At 56.7% G+C, this 19,675-nt stretch overlaps 3 protein-coding genes and 1 long non-coding RNA gene across 6 annotated transcripts in view; all 4 read left to right on the top strand.

Moving 5' to 3' along the window:
• Positions 1-1,206: 1,206 nt before the first annotated feature.
• Positions 1,207-2,260, top strand: LOC134146310 (uncharacterized). Of its 2 annotated transcripts, none has more exons than XR_009959816.1 (2): positions 1,207-1,805; positions 1,899-2,260. It is a non-coding gene; the product is annotated as an uncharacterized LOC134146310 (long non-coding RNA). The 2 variants fall into 2 exon arrangements; XR_009959815.1 differs by having other exon boundaries at positions 1,894-2,260.
• Positions 2,261-7,784: 5,524 nt separating this feature from the next.
• LOC134146269 (metallothionein-1) lies at positions 7,785-8,982 on the top strand. The gene is made up of 3 exons (XM_062586569.1): positions 7,785-8,276; positions 8,361-8,426; positions 8,711-8,982. The coding sequence occupies exons 1-3, from the start codon at positions 8,246-8,248 to the stop codon at positions 8,803-8,805; spliced, it is 192 nt and encodes a 63-aa protein (XP_062442553.1). The 5' UTR covers positions 7,785-8,245; the 3' UTR covers positions 8,806-8,982.
• Positions 8,983-9,933: 951 nt separating this feature from the next.
• Positions 9,934-10,627, top strand: LOC134146151 (metallothionein). Its single transcript, XM_062586373.1, has 3 exons — positions 9,934-10,118; positions 10,214-10,279; positions 10,403-10,627. The coding sequence occupies exons 1-3, from the start codon at positions 10,088-10,090 to the stop codon at positions 10,495-10,497; spliced, it is 192 nt and encodes a 63-aa protein (XP_062442357.1). The 5' UTR covers positions 9,934-10,087; the 3' UTR covers positions 10,498-10,627.
• A 3,943-nt stretch (positions 10,628-14,570) lies between these two features.
• The window catches only part of NUP93 (nucleoporin 93), an 84,719-nt gene continuing 79,614 nt past the window's right edge, over positions 14,571-19,675 (top strand). The window contains exon 1 of one of the 2 annotated variants that reach the window (XM_062586578.1): positions 14,571-14,627. The gene's annotated coding sequence lies outside the window, so the exon portion shown is untranslated. Of the gene's footprint in view, positions 14,628-15,063; positions 15,144-19,675 lie in introns of those variants that run through there. The other variant, XM_062586579.1, reaches the window with a different exon arrangement.

Genomic DNA, 19,675 nt, shown 5'->3' with positions numbered 1-19,675 from the left:
AGGAGCTGGAGGGGGCAGTCGTGGGGTTGGAGAAGCCGGAGGGACAGTCGTGGGGTTGGAGAAGCTGGAAGGGGCAGTTGTGGGGTGGGAGGAGCTGGAGGGGGCAGTTGTGGGGTGGGAGGAGCTGGAAGGGGCAGTTGTGGGGTGGGAGGCGCTGGAAGGATAGTTGTGGGGTGGGAGGAGCTGGAGGGGGCAGTTGTGGGGTGGGAGGAGCTGGAGGGGGCAGTTGTGGGGTTGGAGGCGCTGGAGGGGGCAGTTGCGGGGTGGGAGGAGCTGGAGGGGGCAGTTGCGGGGTGGGAGGAGCTGGAGGGGGCAGTTGCGGGGTGGGAGGAGCTGGAGGGGGCAGTTGCGGGGTGGGAGGCGCTGGAGGGGGCAGTTGCGGGGTGGGAGGAGCTGGAGGGACAGTTGTGTGGTTGGAGGAGCTGGAGGGGGCAGTTGTGGGGTGGGAGGAGCTGGAGGGGGCAGTCGTGGGGTTGGAGAAGCCGGAGGGACAGTCGTGGGGTTGGAGAAGCTGGAAGGGGCAGTTGTGGGGTGGGAGGAGCTGGAGGGGGCAGTTGTGGGGTGGGAGGAGCTGGAAGGGGCAGTTGTGGGGTGGGAGGCGCTGGAAGGATAGTTGTGGGGTGGGAGGAGCTGGAGGGGGCAGTTGCGGGGTGGGAGGCGCTGGAGGGGGCAGTTGCGGGGTGGGAGGAGCTGGAGGGGGCAGTTGTGGGGTGGGAGGCGCTGGAGGGGGCAGTTGTGGGGTGGGAGGAGCTGGAGGGGGCAGTTGTGGGGTTGGAGGCGCTGGAGGGGGCAGTTGTGGGGTGGGAGGAGCTGGAGGGGGCAGTTGTGGGGTTGGAGGCGCTGGAAGGATAGTTGTGGGGTTGGAGGCGCTGGAGGGGCAGTTGTGGGGTGGGAGGCGCTGGAGGGGGCAGTTGTGGGGTTGGAGGAGCTGGAGGGGGCAGTTGTGGGGTGGGAGGAGCTGGAGGGGGCAGTTGTGGGGTGGGAGAAGCTGGAAGGATAGTTATGGGGTTGGAGGCGCTGGAGGGGGCAGTTGTGGGGTTGGAGGCGCTGGAAGGATAGTTGTGGGGTTGGAGGTGCTGGAGGGGGCAGTTGTGGGGTTGGAGGCGCTGGAAGGATAGTTGTGGGGTTGGAGGCGCTGGAGGGGGCAGTTGTGGGGTGGGAGGCGCTGGAAGGATAGTTGCGGGGTGGGAGGCGCTGGAGGGGGCAGTTGTGGGGTTGGCCAGAAAGAGGGCCAGGAGAGCAGAGGCCGCGGTGTGTCCGCAGGTGCTGCAGCCGGGGTGTCTCCCATCCCCACGCCGTCTCCGCGTCCCTCCCTGCGCTCCAGCCCCACACTGAGTGGGGCAGACGGGTGCTGCGCAGCGCTGGGTCGTGTGGTGTAAGCCTGCTCCCGCCATGGCAGCAGTCTGCAATCTGGGACAAATCATGGTCCCTCTCTTTGTTCCCATTTGCATTGCTAAATTGTGTTAATGATACTTATTAGCTAATTCTAACAGCTGTTTCACAAGGTGAGGCGTATTGACATTGTTCACAACTTCATTAGCAGTCGATCTCTCTTATTTTCAAGCCAAGAAAATTTCAAACCAAGAAGAAAGCCAGTGAAAATGAATCATGTATTTAAAACACACCACGTTGTCTGGGAAATGGCAACTTCAAAGCAATTCTGCATTTGTTCTGCTTTTTATAGGTTTATATGCCTATTTTTATAGGATCCATTATTTCTGGAGTCAGGGGAAGCTTGTAAACCTGGATCATAGATTGCAAATACTCATGCAGTGTGTATGCCTGTGAAGGCACCAGCAGAAAGAGTGCGTCAAAGCTTAAAAGAACCTGTATTGATAGTGAAAAATACGGTTTCCAAGCAGTCACCTTGAGGAGTGTGTTGTTTCTCCCAAGGCCAGAAGGCGTTCTGCAAACCCTTCGCTGGCAGAAGACCTTACACTCCCAACAACGGGACGACGGCAGCGTATCGCGTGTGACATTCCTTTTTCGATTAGCCCGGCAGGAGGATAACAGCAAAATACCGCTCCTAACTAACGTGAAGGACCTGTCCAGAAATGGGTTTGGCAGTGCCAATGAAAAAAGAAACACAAGAGGCGTGATGAGGACTTGAAAGCTGGTGTCTCTCGTCATCCGTGTTGTACACAAATTATCCCAGCTTGAATACGCTTGAATATGTATAGCTTGGTGTTTGCAAGTGGGAGCATGTAAAAACAACTTGCTTAGAGATTTTGTATAATAAAATCACCTTCCCCTTCCGTAAGATCTTGCACTGGGCTTTGTTGCCGCTGGCTGTCTACGCTTCCACCCTCACAGCTGCAGGATTGAGGACCAGTTCACCTGTACAAATGTTGATTTTGGTCCCAACCTTGGCATGTTTTTTCGTGCTGGCTGATAAATAGACCCATATACAAATTTCTATGAATACCCAAGAGTCAGGTCTCGTTCAACAGACATCAGGGGTGGAGGAGGCTCAGTGCCAACCTGACTCTGTGGACCAGTTCTTAAAGCCAACGACGCACTGAGGGGCGAGGTGGCATCGCACCCACCCACCCGCCAGCCTCTCCTGCTTAAATGGCTGCTTGCAAATTTAAAGCTGGATAAGAGTGAAGACAACTTTCGGCACAGGCCTGAATCACGTTTCTTGATCTGTTGCAGGCTGGCTTCCACCTCCTCGCTTAGCTCTCCATGCAGGCGTCAACGCGACAGACCATTGAATTGCATCTTGAACCACCGCTGTGAGAGAAGACTACGTTGTCCTTGTTTGAATACCCATGGGATTGGGATATCCATGGGGAAATCACGATACGAAGGGTAAGGGCTCTGATTCAGCAAGGCATATGCAGACTTTAAGAATTTAAGGAACTATGACTGTCGCCGTCTTTAAACTAAGCAGCTGTTTCTGCGCTGAGGTGGGATCCAAGCGATCTTGCCAAGGTCACGGAAAGAGTCAGCAGCAAAACTCGGAGCAGAGTGAAATCTGAGAATTGTCAGGACTTTAGCTGTACAGTCTTAGTTAAATCATCCATTCCTTCACCAAAGCAGCCGTTATTTGTGCCAGGGGAAACAGACTCCAGAACACAGTGTCTGAGCAAACTGTTTGTGCTGGTGGTTGCAAAGGGTCATCGCGCTCGGGGACACAGCCAGGGAGAGAGGTGCGCGTTGACGGTGGTGGCCTGACAAGCACCTACATGCCCAAGTGCCTGGGAGCGGCCAAAAGCACAAATATCAACCGCAAATATCTTTTAGGGGGCCGGCACCCCCCCAGCACACCACGGCCAGCGCCGGGGGCTCGGCCGCTCTCCCTCCCCAGGGATCGGAGGTGGGAGCTGCACCCAGCAAGCTCAAGCTGGGAGCAGAAAGGAGGCCACCACGTTGCACCGCAGTGACACAGGGCAGCAGCACCAGCTGGAGGCAGAGGGAGGTGGAGAAGCATGAAGGAAAATTACACCAGCTTATTTTACCCACGTGCGTGAGACCTGATAAAATCGCAGGGCTAGTATTCACCTTGTGCACTGGGTTTCCACTAAAAGCATTGCAAAGTGCAGGGGGAAAACAGGGTAGGAAACAACTAATTTTACCAGTCACCCTAATTCTGACAGGCAGACAAGAATACTGACGTCTCCTCTATATTTTCTAGTGAAAAAATAAGGGTTATTTCTTAAGGCAAGTTTGGATAGTAGGATCTGCTGAGCACAGCCAAGTTACAGGCATTAGCTGGAAGGAATATTAGCACGTAATCCAAAACAGTCAGGAACAATCTTTATAGGGAAGCTCTGGCTTAAGGTTGTGACTGTAGAAATTACTGAAGTACTCTGAATAACATGTGATTATGGTTTAAAAAAATAATTCTAACACTGCAACTTTCTGAGCTGGCACAAATACCCCATGCTCTCGGAGTGGCATACAAATCTACCATCTGCCACTGCTGCTGCACCGCTGCTTAAAAGCGTGGCGGAAAATCGTCGTCTTCGTCACATCGCAGTGCGAGAGAGGAGGTTTGAAAAAAGATGTGCTGGGACAACACCCCTGTCTCTAAAAGGGCTACTGAATCACACCAAAGGGAAGACTGATTTACTTCTAGGAAAGCTGGCTGGTGTTTCCTGGTTTGCATTTAGAAATACGTACTATTTGCAACACAGGGAATGAATGATGCAACCTTGTGATTTTTTGATTTTTTTTCTTTTTTTCTTCCTTCCCCTTTTTTTTTTTTTTTTTTTTTTTTTTTTTTTTTTTTGTCAAACATTGGTCAGCAGCAGCTTTCCTGTTCTGAATGTGAATGATAGGCTCTCAAAGGGAGCATTCATGTGAAAAGTAGAAAACCAGAGTGCAAAGTGGACAGCAGGGATCAGGCCTGGCTGCCTTTCTAGAGGAGATAAATCATGCAACTCCAAATTTGAAAACAACATTTTTCTTTTTTAATTGTTTTTATGAAGTTTTCTGGCAACTCTATCAATGTGGCATTATACTTTCGGATAATGAGGTGGCAACCGTATGAAGCATATTAAAGAGGGTGTTTTTCACCTTTTTGAAACTACTGTGGATAAGCGCGGTTTCCAAAGCCAGCTGTGCAGTGGGTCTCCTCTCCTGATCCAGCTTTGCGTAACAAAGCGCAAAGGCATAACACCGATACGAACTCCAGGAAGCAACAGGGTATTTCCAAAGTCCAGAAAATGCTGCTGCCCTCTCAAACAAAGCGCTCACAAAACCCCAAATTCATCCCCTAGCAGTATAAAATGTTATTCTTTCAGGCTGGTGTAAACCTGATCAAGCAAAACAGGAAAAAAATATACACTCATGTACCATTATACACTAATAAAATCATAAATATACGAAAATTCGAGCTTCTCTCTAAATATGTGTTATTTGGGCTATAAGTATTATTTTACATCTCTAATTATGGTATTGACTTTTGTGTAAGTCTGCAATATGGTTGAATTGTGCTGCTTGTTAAAGCTGTAACTCAGTATTTGCTGGCTCTGAAACTTTTAAGACTGAAATCCTAACCTTGCTGTACCTTTTTAATATTTTTATCCCTTTGTTTAGAGAGTATGACTCTGTACAGCCTGGAGACCGGTCACTGAGATGCACACAGCGACTGTATTCAAAGTGCAGAACTGGTTCTCAGAGCCTGGCCTGGCACCTGGCCCTGTGCACGAATCTTTTTGCAGAGATTAGGATTTTCTCGGGATATTTTTAAGGTCATCTATGACAAATCAGTAGCATCCGGTCCTGTCTTCCACCCTTTGGTTTTTGAGTTGCAAAAATAACACTATATAGTTGCTTTGTTATCTAGGAAAGTCAATGCAGGTGTAAAGGGTGGACGCAAGAGTCACCGATGCCTTGCAGACACAAGCATCGCTTGCGATTTAAAGGACATGAAGGCAGACTACATGGAGAAGCTGGCCTTGATAGCAGAGCAGGATCTTTAACCACCCAGGAGTTGTTTCCTGGCAAAGACATCAAACATAACTGAAAATTCATGGTATCCTTATCTGACTGGCAGGGATCCTCCTCTTCGGTCTCCCCTGTTGAGATCCTAAACCCTGAAAAATGCTCAGCTATCTAACAGTGAGGAGCTCAGCAACACGTTGTCAGAAATAATCATCTCCGGCCCTTGGAGAGGGATAGCTGTACGGATTGCGGGAGCAGGGAGGAATGAGCAATGCTGACTACGCACCTGAATATTTTTTGAAATTAAGCAGGAGGAGAAGATTGAGCCTGGTTGAGCAACAGCAAAGAAGCCGTCGCCGTTTTAAGTGGCTTTTCTCCTTTCTCCCCTCCAGGATTGCTCCTCTGCCTCGGAGAAGCTGCCTCCGCGAGCCGGAGCCGGCGGAGCAAACTGAGCACTTCGCACCCGTTTCCATGCCAAACGAGCTCGGTTGTCGCCAGGCCAGGCAGCCCAGGCACTGTTCAACCCCTCGGACCGGCAAGGAGAGTTCGGGAGCTGCCTCCCCCCAGAGCAGCGGCCGAGGGAAGCACTTCGAGCAGGGCCACCAGTCGCAAGACTTTTGGCCCGTGCAGGGTTATGAAGCCATCAAGGAGGATATCGCATCCTCTTAGCGTACGTGTTTATACTGAGGGGGCTGATGGTCTGCAAGCTCAGACAAGTGTCTGCTCAGCACCCCGGGGGATTACTCATCAGCCTTCTCTCAGCTTCTAATTCTGAAAATTAGCAAGTGGAGGGAAAAAAAAGAGAGAGAGAGAGAGAGAGAGAGAGAAAATGCCCAAGGTAACGATACTTGGAAACTTCAGGTCGTGTTTCAGCCAGGGGAGGAGGAGAGCAGTTTGAACAGGTGAGTTTGAAGTCTGTGGGAACCTGAAGAAGGAAAAAGGAAGGGAAGAAAAATATAACGTACACTGGGAAGCACTGGAGGGGTTTGAGGCAAGGAGCAAGAGGGCAGGAGAGCGGAGGAGGAGAGGGGAGGCTGCTGGTACATCTGGGGACCCCCTTCCTTGGGGAAAGGTCTGCAAGCTCCTGCTCTTGCTGGCTCCTCGACCCACTGCTCCTCTGCCCTCTGGCTGGAGATGGCACCCGGAGCAGGTGGGAATGTGGACATCACCGCGTGGTGGGAGAAAGCAAGGTGAAGTCCTTTCGTTTCTCAGCCAAAGCTTCATGTGTCCTCACCCCCTTTCTCCCCTTGGGGGCTGCAATTGTGCCCTCGTTAGACCTCGAAGTAATTCCCATTAACATTTATGAGAGCTTCGTGATTAAGAGACATCAGCGCTTTCACCCTGCAGACATGCCCGAACACACCTCGCCCAGCCCCAGAACTGCCCGTCGCTGTGGAGGAGCTCCTGCCAGGAGACACCGGCCATCCCGCTTCTGCTTGCGCCGGCCCAGCCGGGAAAGCCGTCCCTGGCAAAAACGCACCCCAGAAACCGAGGAAACGAGGAGCAGCCTTTTCCACCAGGGCCAGCAAGGAGTCTGCAGGGTCTCTCTCATCCTAAGGGAGCCAGCTGCCTGGGTGATGCCCAGCACGGTATCGGTTCAGGGTTTTTTTTTGATTCCTCCCCTCCCTCCTTACGAACAAATGATAGCAACAGTTTCACCAGGTCTTCACCACGTTTCTTTTGAAGGCAGGAGATTTTACTGATACCTAGTTTGAAGATAAGAAATAGGGAACACGCTGAAAGTCACTTGCCCAGAGCCCCAGAACGAGCCGCTGGCAGAGCCAGGCTTGGAAACCAGGGCTGTCGAGTCGCAGCCCGCCGTGCAGCCCGCCGGCTTGCAACGCGGATCCCAGGCAACCCACATCAAAGCGTCACGCAGAATACGAAAGCTTTGCCTTATTGCAGGCGGTGCAACTTCTTTTTAATGAGAATCTGGCTAATATCTTTATGGCAGTGAGCAGGCGCTCGATAAAACCCTCCTTTTTTTTGCTATAGACTTTATCACAGGCTGGGGAGACCCACCGAGGAGGGCGTTCGCGCGAGGCGCCAGCCCGTGCTGTGTCCTCGCTGATGCCCGAGCTAGCTAAGCACCGGCATGGATGTGTCCTCGCTGCCCTGCGGTCACTGCTCTCGTCGAGGCGTAGGCACAAATTTAGCAAGACTGGCAGCCCCTTTCTGAGTGGCTCAGGAGGTAAAACAGACCCTGGACCGAAGTCCTGGTGGAGAGGTGATTCCTCCTCTTCCTCTTCCTCCTCCTCCTCCTCCAAAGGAGCTGGCAAGCGCCAGCAAAACAAAACAACGTCAGCACCCACTTCCTCTGGTGTAAACACTTAGGTTATCAGCCAAAAATAACCTCAGGAGCCTGTCGAAGGACAGGCTTGTCTGCTTCCACGGTTCGCGGCCCTTCCCCGGGGCTCGGTGCCCCGGCCCCTGGTCCCAGGGGGGCGTCCCGGGGGGGAACGCGTGTCCGAATTGCGGCGCCACGGCTCCGCTGGCCAAGGCCTATCCCCCCAAAATCACGGGTCGTAACGGGGCCGCGATGCGGGTCGCGCAGCACCGGGCCGCCCATCCCGCCCCAAGGTGGGCGGCAGACGGCCCGGCTGCGGCGCAGGCTTACCCCCTTCCCCTGCCCGCGGCGGCCAGGCTGTGTCCCCGCCGGGCAGCGAACCAGCGCAGCCGGGCCGGGCCGGGCCGAGCCGAGCTGGGCTGTGCCATGCCGTGCGCAGGCCTGCACGGACGGAGGCGGAGGCTTTTGCACCAGCGCTCTCCCGGCCGGGCATAAATAGGCGGCGGTGGCGGGGGCTGCTTGAACGCTGCATCCCAGCCGCCTCCGCCGAGCGCAGCCCGGGCACGCATGGACTCCCAGGACTGCCCCTGCGCCACGGGTAAGCGACCCCCTCCCCGGCGCGGCGTGGCCCCCGCGGCGCCTCCACTCCGCTCCGCTCCCCTTCCTTCTTTGCACCTTTCAGGCGGCACCTGCACCTGCGGCGACAGCTGCAAATGTAAGAACTGCAAGTGCGCGACATGCAAGAAAGGTAAGCGGTGCCCCGCGGCCTGGGAGCGCGCCGGCGCTCGCCTCCGCCCGGCCTCTGCGGGGTTTTTTTTCCCCCGCACTGCGCATCTGTAGCCGTGCTGAAGCAGATCAGGCTCCAGAGTGTTTTTTTCCCAGGGATCAGTTTGTTCCTTTTGCACACACACCCCCCTCCGCCCCCAAACGTCTCAACCAGCTCTAAGTGTCCCCGCGGTCACCTCCGGACCCTAGCGCGACCCTCCCCCCCCCCCCGGGGACATCCGCGATGGGTCTCTGTCCCCGCTCTAGGCTGCTGCTCCTGCTGCCCGGCTGGATGTGCCAAGTGCGCCCAAGGCTGCGTCTGCAAGGGGCCGCCGGCCGCCAAGTGCAGCTGCTGCAAGTAGGGGCCGCCGGCAGCCCCTCTGCCCGCCCGGGAGCCTGGAGGAGGAGAACCTGAGTGTGTGGGGGGTGTTTTATATATATATATATATGTGTGTGTGTCTGCTCAAGTGTCTTTATTTGTTCTGTGCGACGTGTAATAAGCTTCCTCAATAAAGTGACATGTATATAAATATCGACAAGCGACCTGTCGCTGGTGGCTCCGTCGGACGCGGCAGTCCCGACGGTCCCCCCCCCCCCCCCCCCCCGCCCCCGCGGCGATTTGGGGGCACACGCTGGCAGCTCCCTGGGAGGAAGGGGGCGCCGGAGCCGGGCTGCTCCTCCCGGGGCTGCGGCGGGGGCGATCGTGCCGGTTTGCCCGCGCACAGCCAGGTTTTCACCGCCGGGAGGGAGATGCTGCGCCGCCGCCCCTGCCCGCGGCTCCCGGCACGGGCCTGCCGCCCGGCGTTCCCGCAAAGCGGGCAGGCGCCGCTCATCTCCCCGTAACCCTTCCCGCCGCGGAGCGGGCCAGCTGTGCAGCGGAAACTCCCGGGCTGGGAAACGGGCCGTTTTCCTGTCCCGCTTCCAGGGCAAACGCCCGCGAGCGGCGCAGGGCGCGCAGCAGCGCCCGGCCACCGCCGCCGCCGCCGGGGCAGCTGCGCGGGGGCCCTCGCTGCCCGCCCCAACCCCCCCCCCCGCCGGGGCTCCCACCCCCGGCCGCCCCCGGCCCCCCCCCGGCCGCCCCCGGCCCCCCCGGCCGCCCGCGGCGGCACGCTGGCGGCGGCAGCAGCCGGGACAAGCCGTGCCGCGGCAGCGGTGACTCAGCTGCCGGGAAATCCCGCTTTGCGCCGGTTTCGGTAAGGGGGTGGACACAGGGGCGGCGGCGGGGGGACTGGCCCGGCGCCCCGCTATTGCAGAGCGTGTCCCCCCCCACACACACACCCCGGGGGAGGGGGGGTGCTCGTGCCTTGACCCCCCCTTGCGCAGGGCGAGCCGTCCCCCCCGCCCCTTCCCCGCTCCGCTTTCGGGAGCGCTTCGGCCCTGCGCTCCCCAGCGCCGCCCGTCACCGTCCCCTCTGGTCGGTTCCCCCCCCCTCGCAGCTCCGCCCCGCCGCGGGGACGGGGCCCGGCCGCCGCCGCCGCCGCAGCCGTGCGCAGCGCCGTGCGCAGCGCCGAGCACCGCCCCGCGCCGCCCGGAGCCATAAAGCGGCGCGGCCACGGGCTGCCGGCACTGCTGCCGAGCCGAGCCGAGCCGAGCCGAGCCGAGCCAAGCCAAGCCAAGCCAAGCCAAGCCAAACCATACCATACCATGGACCCCCAGGACTGCACATGTGCTACCGGTGAGTACCCCCGGCTCGGCCCGGCCCGGCCCGGCCCGGCCCGGCTCGGCTCGGCTCAGCTCAGCTCAGCTCACAGCACTTTCTCACCACCCCAGGTGACTCCTGCTCCTGCGCTGGGTCCTGCAAGTGCAAGAACTGCCGCTGCCGGAGCTGCCGCAAGAGTGAGTGCGGGGGGCCAGGGGCAGGCCCTCTCCCTGGGCCCCCCGGCCCCGGTGGGTCCCCGCGGGGACCTGCTGCCCCGTGGCGACCTCCTCCCCTGCCCTAACTCTCTGCTCCTCTCGCAGGCTGCTGCTCGTGCTGCCCCGTGGGCTGCAACAAGTGCGCCAAGGGCTGCGTGTGCCAGGAGCCCGCCGCCAGCAAGTGCAGCTGCTGCCACTGAGCCGGGGCTCCTCCGCCTGTACATAGCCGGCCCGGGGATGGGGGGGGGGGCTTACTTTTCCTACGGATAAGTGTTTTGTATCTTTGGTACCACTGATGAAAGTGGATGAGAATAAAAGAATTTGCTTCGAGCTGGGAGAGTGCTGTCTGCTGCCGCCACCGTCCGCCGTGCCTGGAGGCTGAGCCCCAGCACCGCTCATCACTCCTGCCTGGGAGGTGTCGCCCCGGCTGGGGGGGGGGGAACAGCCAGGTTCCTGCCCCATGTCTGAGTACCGCAGCGCCGGGCCCTTGGCAAGGGCTGTGCCCCGGCCCCAGGGCGCCCAGGATGCTGCCGCCCAGCCGGCGTTTGGGAGCCCTCCGCAGTGGGGCAGGGCACCGCGCTCGGCCTCCCCGCTCTCGGGTGGCTGCGAGGTGAGGCCGGCTCCGCGAGCGGGCAGCCACGCTGGGAACCTTCCCTCTCCCAGGGCGGCCGTGCCTCTCGCTGCCTCGGTCCGGGCTGCTTTCCGGTGCCGGCCCGGCGCGCCGGCCCTCGCCTGCGAGCAGAGACCTGCCCAGCTCAGCACGCGCGCGCCGAGTCTTTACCTTAGCGGGCGCCTTTCGCTTTAGCAAGCTCCTAACACCCCCTGTTGCAACAGCAGAGTGATGCTGGAGGCTGCTTTTAAACATCTGCCTTGCCCGGCTTTGTAACTTCATTAAAAAAAAATTGGGGGGGGGGGAAGAGCCTTTGCTAGAAAGCAAGACCACCGGCGAGGCAAGCGCTTTGCCGGGGACCGCACACGCGCACCCAGCCACCGCGCACGGCGCGACGGCTCCTGCCGGGCTGCGCGACCGCGTCGGGGCGGCGTGCGGCTGCGTTGCGCGCCTCCGCCTCTCGAAGGCCTGGCTCGGGCGGACGCACGAGCGGGGTCTTCCCCGCCGGGAAGTGCCGAGGGCACCGACTGCTGCTCCTTCCCACTGGCGGTGCCGGGGCGCCGAGGATACGTGGGCCTGCGCCTGGGACAGCGGCACCGAGCGGTGCCTGAGGCTGCGCGCTGTGCCTGCTCGGGCAGCGAAAAGTCCACAATAATTTTTGTTTTTTTTGGGGGGGGGGTTGTTTTGGTGCCCACCTCTGTGCAGGATGTGGCACGGTGCATCCGGAGCAGAGGGGGGGGGAGCAGCTTTGCACGCGGCACCCGCTCGGGGCTGCGCTGTGCTGCACGTGTTGCACCGGGGGGGGGGGGTTTGCACGCACCCGCCGGGCTGCGGGTCGGAGCAGTGCGCCCAGGCCTGGGGGGGGGGGAGGAGGGAGGTTTGCACGCAGCGCCCTGCTCCGCGCTGCCGCTCCGGGTGAAGCACGGCGGAGTTTGCACGCAGCACCCGGGTCTGTGCTGCGTCCTGGCCGAGCGCCCCCGGGAACCTTTGCACACAGCGCACTGCTCTGCTCCATCGCTCCTCCTTACGCACCCGGAGCGGGGCGGGGGGGGGGGGGATTTGCACACCATACCCTGCTCCGTGCTGCCAGGCCAGTGCAATGCTCCAGCAGCAGTTTAAACAAAACACCCTGCCCCGTGCTGTCCGGCCACGTGCAATCTTCAGCCCGGTTGAATAGTTTGCACACAGCGCTCTGCTTTTTGCTGTCCAGACCAGGGTAATGCACCCAGACAGAGTTTGCACACAGCACCCTGCTCCGTGCCGGTAACTCGGTGTCACGCGTGCGGGGAAGTTTGCATGCAGCGCCCTGGCCCCGTGCAGCGCGCCGGGGGTGTTTTGTTTGCCCCCAGCTCTGAGCTGCTCAGCCCAGCCCAAGGCACCCGCGGCGCTTTGCACACGTCCCCCCCCCCCCGGGGCGGGTGCGGGGCGCTCGGGGCGGCTTGCGCCCGGCGTCCTCCCCGGCGGATGCACCCAGCACCGCTTTGCGCCGGGCTCGCCCGCGCGGCCGGGACCGTGCGCAGGGGGTTTGCACCCGCTCGCCCGCCCTGCTGCAGCATAAATAGGAGGCAGAGGCCACTCGGGAGCAAACCTCCTGCGTGAGCTTTGTGCCAAGGTGCTGCCCGAGAGCCATGGACCCCCAGGACTGCGTGTGCAAGGCTGGTGAGTGAGCCGGAGCGAGCACCCGGGACAGGCACCAAGGGCGCTGGCACCGGGCTGGGGATGGCATTTCCCCCCCGTTCGTTAACCGCAAGCCGCCTGCTTGGGGGATCAGCCTGCGCTTCAGCTCGGCGCTGCGGCCGGTGTCTGCTCGCTGGCCCTTTGCAGCCTCCCCAGCCACAATCCGGGCTGGGTGAAGGCGGAAGGCCGCGGGGTGGGTGCAGGCACCCACGGGAGCCCGCGGGCCGGGACATGCGCCCTGCCTGTCCCTGCGGTTTGCAGAGCCGGGGCTGAGCATCTCTCTCTGTCCCCAGGTGACTCCTGTGCCTGCGCGCCCAACTGCAAGTGCAAAGCCTGCAAATGCGCCCCGTGCCAAAAAAGTGAGTGCGTGGCGCTCGCGGGCCCGGTCGGGGGGCCGCGGGCCGTGCCAGCGACACCCTTCCCGGCAGAAAGCTCCTTCGCACCGCCGAGCTGCCACTGCTGGCAGCCAGGCCGGTGACCGGGCACCCCGGGTCTCCCTAAGCAGCCTCCTCTCCTGGTTTGCTTTCAGGCTGCTGCTCCTGCTGCCCGGCCGGCTGCAAGAACTGCGTCGCGGGCTGCATCTGCAAAGAGCCGTCATCTTCCAAGTGTAGCTGCTGCCAGTGACATGGCTGGGGGCTTTCTGGTCCCTCAGGAATATTTTCCGTGTAAAAAATTTATTTTTGCATTTTTTTCACCTATGTCGTTGCTGCTATCGGTCTCTGTGTACAGTGGAGAATAAAGGTTTGATGTGAGGACTGGACTGTGGGGTTTATTCTCTCTCTCAAAGCAAAGCACCTTTAGCCTGCAGCTTCCTGAGCAGGTGAGGCTGACGGCGGGCGCTGGGCGGCCCTGCAGCAGGGTGCAGCACCCCGTGGCGCGGTGCTCAGCACTGCCTCACACCGCACTAGCCCTGCGAGGCTGCCGCATCTCTGCAGCGCGGGAGCTGGCTGCCTCCGGCCCTGGGCAGCGTGAACACGCACCCAGAGCAGGGGGACGCCCCCGAGATGCACACCCTGTATAAGCAGGCGGGATGCACACCCAGTGCAGGTGGGATGCACACCCTGTATGAGTGCGATGCACACCAAGTGTGGGTGGGATGCACACCCCGCATGGGTGCAATGCACACCCTGTGCAGGTGGGATGCACACCCCACATGGGTGCGATGCACACCCCGTGCAGGTGGGATGCACACCCAGAGCAAGTGGGGTGCACACCCCGCATGGGTGCGATGCACACCCCGTGCAGGTGGGATGCACACCCAGAGCAGGTGCGATGCACACCCCGTGCAGGTGCGATGCACACCCCGCATGGGTGTGATGCACACCCCGTGCAGGTGCGATGCACACCCTGCATGGGTGTGATGCACACCCCGTCCAGGCGGGGTGCGTGTGTACGGGCAGCGGGACGCAGCAGCCAGCAGGGACGCGAACGGCCCCGGGGAGCACCGGGGGCCCGTGCCAGGCGGCGGCCGCCCGGCGGACCGCTCCTGCGAGCGTTTGCTGCCACCTGGCTGCTCCGCTCTCCAGCCCAGGGGACCGTCGTGGGCCGCGCCGATGCGGCCCCGGCAGATAACGTGACAGCAGCCCGGCGGGACAGCCCTAAAGATCCTGCGGGCTAACCCTGCCCGCCGCGCCGGCACCTCCTCCGAAGAGGCCTTGCCCGTCGCCCCGCTCGCACTGACTTCCCTGCAGCGAGGCGGGCTCTCGGCCGGGTGCGCAGCGCCGTGCCGCCCGCGGCGGCGGAGGGCAGCCTCGAACTCGCGGCCCCCGGACGCCCGCCCCGCCCCGCCCCGCCCCGCCCCTCTGTCCGCGTCTGCCCCCGGGGCGCCTGCATAAAGTTGTTGCCGCGAAGGGGGCGGGGACGGGCGCGCGGAGCCGGGAAGTGGGCGGGCTCGGCCAATGGGCGCGCGCGGCGCGCGGGGAAGTGGGCCGACTGGGCCAATGGGCGCGCGCGGCTCGCAGGGAAGTGGGCGGGCTCGGCCAATGGGCGCGCGCGGCGCGGGGGCAGCCGGAGCGGCGGCGGCGGCGGCCGGAGCGGGGGCAGGTGAGGGCGCCGCGGAGCTGCGGCCCGGCCCGGCCCGGCTCGGCTCGGCTCAGTCCGGCCGGTTCCGGCGCCCCCTCCTCACATCCACGCGGGCTCGGCGGCGGCGCCGCGCGTGGAGCGCCCCGCCGGGCCGCGGCGCCTGGGGCGGGGCTCGCCGCGGCCCTGGCCGCGGGGTGTGTGGGGGGAGAGGGAGCGGCGGGGCCGGGGCCGGGGCCGTGCCCGTGCGCGGGGCTGCGGGAGCGCGTGCCGCCGCCGCGGGCGGGAGGCAGGGAGGGCCGCGCCCGTCCCTTGGGCGGGCCCTGCCTCCGCTCGGGCCGGCGGCAGGTTCGGGCGAGGCCGCGTGGCCTCGTCGGCGCCGAGCGGCGCTTTTAAATGTGCCGGGCGGGATGCAGGGCGCTTCTGAAGGGCGGAGGTGACCCGTGCGGGCTACTCGGGACGCCGGTGTTCTTCGGATCGGTAGTTTTGATGGATACCTGCCTCTGAATGCTTTGCGTGGGCCCTTCAGTGTATCCGGGGGTGAGAATGACCGGTCCTTTCTCTTACCCGAACTTACAAGTCAGCTGTGCCAGTAGCAGGGCTGGCTTTACGTGCAGAACAGGTGAACAGGAAAATAAGGATGTTTTATGGAGCGTTTTGGGTGTAAGAGTCTATTTCTTGCCCGAAAGAACACTATTTACTAGTCATGTTCCCCCCCACCCCATAAGGTTTGCTCCACGTTACGGATCTGATCTTCTCCAAGCCGTCGTACGGCACATATACTAACTTACTAGCACTGTTTTGTGCTGACTCCAGGCAACAGCCGGACTTCCATGACGCGACGTTGAACGGCACCTGTGTTAAAGCCTGACCCTTGGACATGCTGTATACGGTATACAGTTGGCTACTGTTGTGGAGTGCTGGTTGCTGCCTGTGTCCAACGTTATCCTAAACCGGAGTGTGTTAACAGTGGGTAGAATGGGTTGAACTCTTAAAGTCTGAGTGCAAGTAATGGCTATTTCTCTCCCCTGTGGATTCAGTTGCGCTGTCATATGAGACAGCTGTTAGGTCGAGAACTAAATCCACTGAGGATGACAAATAAGAACAAGTTCCAATATACTTTACTGGAGTTCATTTCCATTACATCTTTGAAGGGATTTGCACTTTATTTGGAAGACTTTTAGGAGCTTACAAGCAGGAAAACTTTAAAAATGACTTGGAGAAGATATGTGATTCTGTGATCTAATTCCTAATGTTCCCATAGGAGTAATATCACAAGAAATTCAGAGGGGAGGGGATGATCTGGTTTTCTGTCCAAGGAATTTCGGATATAAAATTAAATGTTTGCTTTAACAAGTGGCTGGTTTGTCATACAGCATAAGTTGGTGGCTTGCTGAGTTGGGTGGTCAGCCAGGTGCCTCAAACAAGTGCCAAGTGCTCAGAAAAGAGGGTGAATGATGAGATGGCAAAACTGCCAGCTGAATCAATTATTAAGGATAGTGGAGACTTGAGACCTCAGGGAGGAGCTTCAAAGTCAGATGGCAGATAAAAGTCAGTGTGACAAATGCATGGTAGTATATATTGGAAGAAATCATTCAAAGTGCTTGCTGTTTGGCTCCACGCTAAACAGCGAGCAGGATAGAGAAGAGTGGCAAGCCCTTGTTTGCCCTTTCACAGAGTACAAGAGCAAGTGACTGTGAATGTCAGTGCCTTTTATACTTTGAAAGAAGTATTTTTATGCAGTATTTATTTTACACATGTACTATGCTGTCACAAGAGATCTTTGAGACCAGGCGCTCAATAGTGATCGCATAAAAGATCAATCATTTATATGAACACATGTCAGCCTACAGATGAGATTAAGAGCAAAACAGGACTGAATCTTGCAGGAGGCAGGGAGGATTAATTGGTGGCTGCTAGAAGAAACAATATGTTTAGAAGATTGTTATCTTGTGGCCCGTTGAGGATTTTCCTGCATCTGCCTTTTGTTGCTAAGGGGAACAGGGTGTTGTACCACATGGAGTACCAAGTCTAGCTTGGAGCACTTAGGTACATTTTCACTCTGTCCTATTCTAATTTCTTTGCTATATGTGCATTACACATTTGTTTCATAGTGGAGGGGGTGATTTGTTGAAAATGTGGAGGGGACATTCAGAAATAAGGCTGGAAGAGACCTCACGAATTGAATTAGATGATCAATCTCTGTTCCTAGTGAGGAGTCACTAAGTGTATACTGTTTCTGACAGACTCCTGTCCTGTCTTAAATAGCTCTAGCAATGTGGGGAAGCTAGGGAGAGCTCAGCTTCTTCCCATCTGCTTTGTAGACGGAAGTCATAAGGCCCATCTTCAGTTGAAAAAGTGCATCCTTACTCTCACCTCCGATCTTGGCTGTGGTAAGGAGAGTTATCTGCTTTCTCTCACCGATGTGTTTTTGTGTCTTTACTTCAAAAAGACGAAGGCGCTCGCTGTTTCTGGTCCTGGTACTCTGCTGTGCAACCAGAAAAGTGAAGTGCACCTGGACCTGGTTCATGGTTGTTTGGGGCTTCTCAGGGGATTCAGGATGGGAGAGATGAGACTGGGCCCAGCTCATCAGGTTGGCCCTCCCCAGTGCAGAGGCACAGAGGCCTCTGCAAGAGGAATGCTGGTTTCCTCCATCTTTGTTTCCTATTTGAAAGAACTCCTTTAATTTGTGGAATTGTATTAGTTCATCAGATATTCTGAACATCATGAGTGTGGCTTTCCTTCTCTCCAATGAAATCTTCCTTCTTTTTTGTAAGTGTTAGAAAACCCTAAATCTTTAGTTTGTTTCTTAATCAGTTAGATGACATAAAAGCTGTCAGTATGTGAAGTACAATAGACACTTCCTTGTACATTGGAATGTTTCAGCTTTAATGTACTAGCTTCTGAAAAACTTAAAGTGTTTAACATGGCCATATTTGGAACATAATAATTACATTCTTCGTTAGACAGCATTGTAATCCTCTTGAAGAGGTTTTTAGTTATTTTTCAGGTAATAAATCATCATTTAAAATCGATCTGAATAGAATTAAGAAACCTGTCATCTTTTGTGATTCCTTTTTGGCTTAAATCCAGTCAATTTCTATGATATATAGCATTTCTTCATGGTTTTGATTGTTGGAGAAATATTAAACTGGTGTTTTATTGGACATGGATTAGTATGTCTAATGCAGCACCTTCTATTGATAAGTTATCAAAGTTGCTTCACAGAAGAGCCTTTCTTGTCCTGGCTTTTAGCCCAGGGTTGATCTGGTTTCAAAGTTAGTTTAATTTTTTCTGCATTTTTTTTTCTCCCTTAGGTGTCAGTTGTTGTTCTTTCCCCAGCCACGCATGAGAGCAGCATCATGCTGCTCGTTACAGAGGTAGCAGTTTCCATCTTGAACAGCAACATTAAGAGTCAGATTGCAGTCTCTTGAATGCAGTAAATTCTGTTGGTATATAGTCTAAGTAATTTGTGCTGTTACTCAATCTAAATATTTGAATTCTGTCACATAGGAAAAGCTGTTTAGTGTTTGCTCTCTAGATCAGTGTTGAGCTGTTGCTCCCAGTGCTTGGCTATAATCACAGGTCATTTAACATGGTCAGAAATAACTAGCTTATTCCATATTTACTGAATTCAATCTGTTTTCCAGAGTTATTGCAGCTGTCCTACATCAGCAATTTTATAGGGCAGACCTTATATGATATTGACACTGAGTCTATGGCTAAAATGTGCAAGTTTGGGGAGCTGTTTTATAGTGCAATGATTCTTCATGCTTTTGGTTTCAGTGCTTGCTGAGAAGATAGTGCCTTCTAATGCTCCTGACTTTTTAACCTTGCTCGAAATGAAAAGAGGAAGTGGACTAGATCGATCTGAAGTCTATGCTCGTCTTGCAGTCACTGCTTCATGCATAGCTCCCAGAGGATCCGGTAGTTGCAGTCATAACTGTACAGCAATGTGGCTGTTCTGGCCAGCGTCTGCCAACAGAGGCTGCTTCTGGCAGTGGTGCACCTGAGTTGTCACAAGTAAACACTGGAAAGATCTTGTGCTGCATTGCAGGGCATGAAACTGCTTATTTCTACCCTGCTCCCCAACCTCCTCCATCTCACTGTCATGCTAATTTCTGCAAACAAATCCAGTCTCAACTATCTCACCTGATTAACAAGGGAATGCAAATATGATTATTGCCTTCCCCAGAAGGTCCTGGTTTTCCAAGCGCAGGTGGGGGATGCTTATGAAATTCTCTATGTCTGTACACAGGCTGTTAAGGTTTGTCTTTGCTCCCTGGCGGAACAGTCCCGCGCAGTTTGCATGGGTTGGTTTCTGTCTAATTGCATGTGTCTGAACGAATCACGACACACACAGTGCTTTTCAATCGGTTCTTATCTAGATAAGCTAAGAGTGCCTTTGCTGCTGGTAGTTGTGCTTAGGTATGGTGCTGGAGCGTGAGGAATATGAAATGGTTCTTTAGATTGCTTCGGTGTGGTTGAGGATAGAGGGGTACCAAGAAATACTTAAATTACAGGGTATTTTTAGCTTTCTTCTTGCTTTGTTCATGTAATCAGTTTCTATTGATTATATTTTTGAGTAAATGATAAAGGGCTAGAGTTAACGCCCAAGAGCTGAGTTGTCTTATTTAATCTCAGACCCTTTACGGTAGGGTGGAACGGATGTATGTGAGCGAGGTTGTACCAGAGACTCCCATGTCTGTAGCACTGTGCAGAGAGACGGGCTTTCTATGGTCTCTTCTCAGGCCTGGAGAAGGCAGCTTTCATAAGAGGAGCTCTTTTTTTTTTTTTTGGAAATCAGAATCTTCTGATTAATGAAACTGAAGAGGCAGCCAACTTTCTTTTTGACATCAAAAGACAATACTCAGGCTTTGAGAACTGTATGGGTACCAAAGAAGAGGTGTTCATGCTGCTGCAATGCCTTTTTTTTTTTTTTTTTAATCCTCTTACCACCAGCTTAAAAAGAAAAAAAGAAATCAGATAGAGCATGGCAGAGAAATTAATGCCACAAGTAACCAAAGTAACTTTGAAGTATGGGCATGGTACTTAGATGCCTTTGAGAAGGG

Source organism: Rhea pennata, chromosome 13 (genome assembly GCF_028389875.1).
Source record: "Rhea pennata isolate bPtePen1 chromosome 13, bPtePen1.pri, whole genome shotgun sequence".
NCBI lineage: Eukaryota > Metazoa > Chordata > Aves > Rheiformes > Rheidae > Rhea > Rhea pennata.
The sequence above is the reverse complement of the archived record's forward strand: the minus strand, read 5'-3'. Positions and strand labels throughout refer to the sequence as shown.

Excerpts from the sequence above, each read along its gene's own strand:
- LOC134146269 (XM_062586569.1), top strand. The coding sequence starts at position 8,246 with ATGGACTCCCAGGACTGCCCCTGCGCCACGG. Across the intron at positions 8,277-8,360 it reads GGACTGCCCCTGCGCCACGG|GCGGCACCTGCACCTGCGGC; the intron begins GTAAGCGACCCC and ends TGCACCTTTCAG. Across the intron at positions 8,427-8,710 it reads GTGCGCGACATGCAAGAAAG|GCTGCTGCTCCTGCTGCCCG; the intron begins GTAAGCGGTGCC and ends TCCCCGCTCTAG.
- LOC134146151 (XM_062586373.1), top strand. The coding sequence starts at position 10,088 with ATGGACCCCCAGGACTGCACATGTGCTACCG. Across the intron at positions 10,119-10,213 it reads GGACTGCACATGTGCTACCG|GTGACTCCTGCTCCTGCGCT; the intron begins GTGAGTACCCCC and ends TCACCACCCCAG. Across the intron at positions 10,280-10,402 it reads CTGCCGGAGCTGCCGCAAGA|GCTGCTGCTCGTGCTGCCCC; the intron begins GTGAGTGCGGGG and ends CTCCTCTCGCAG.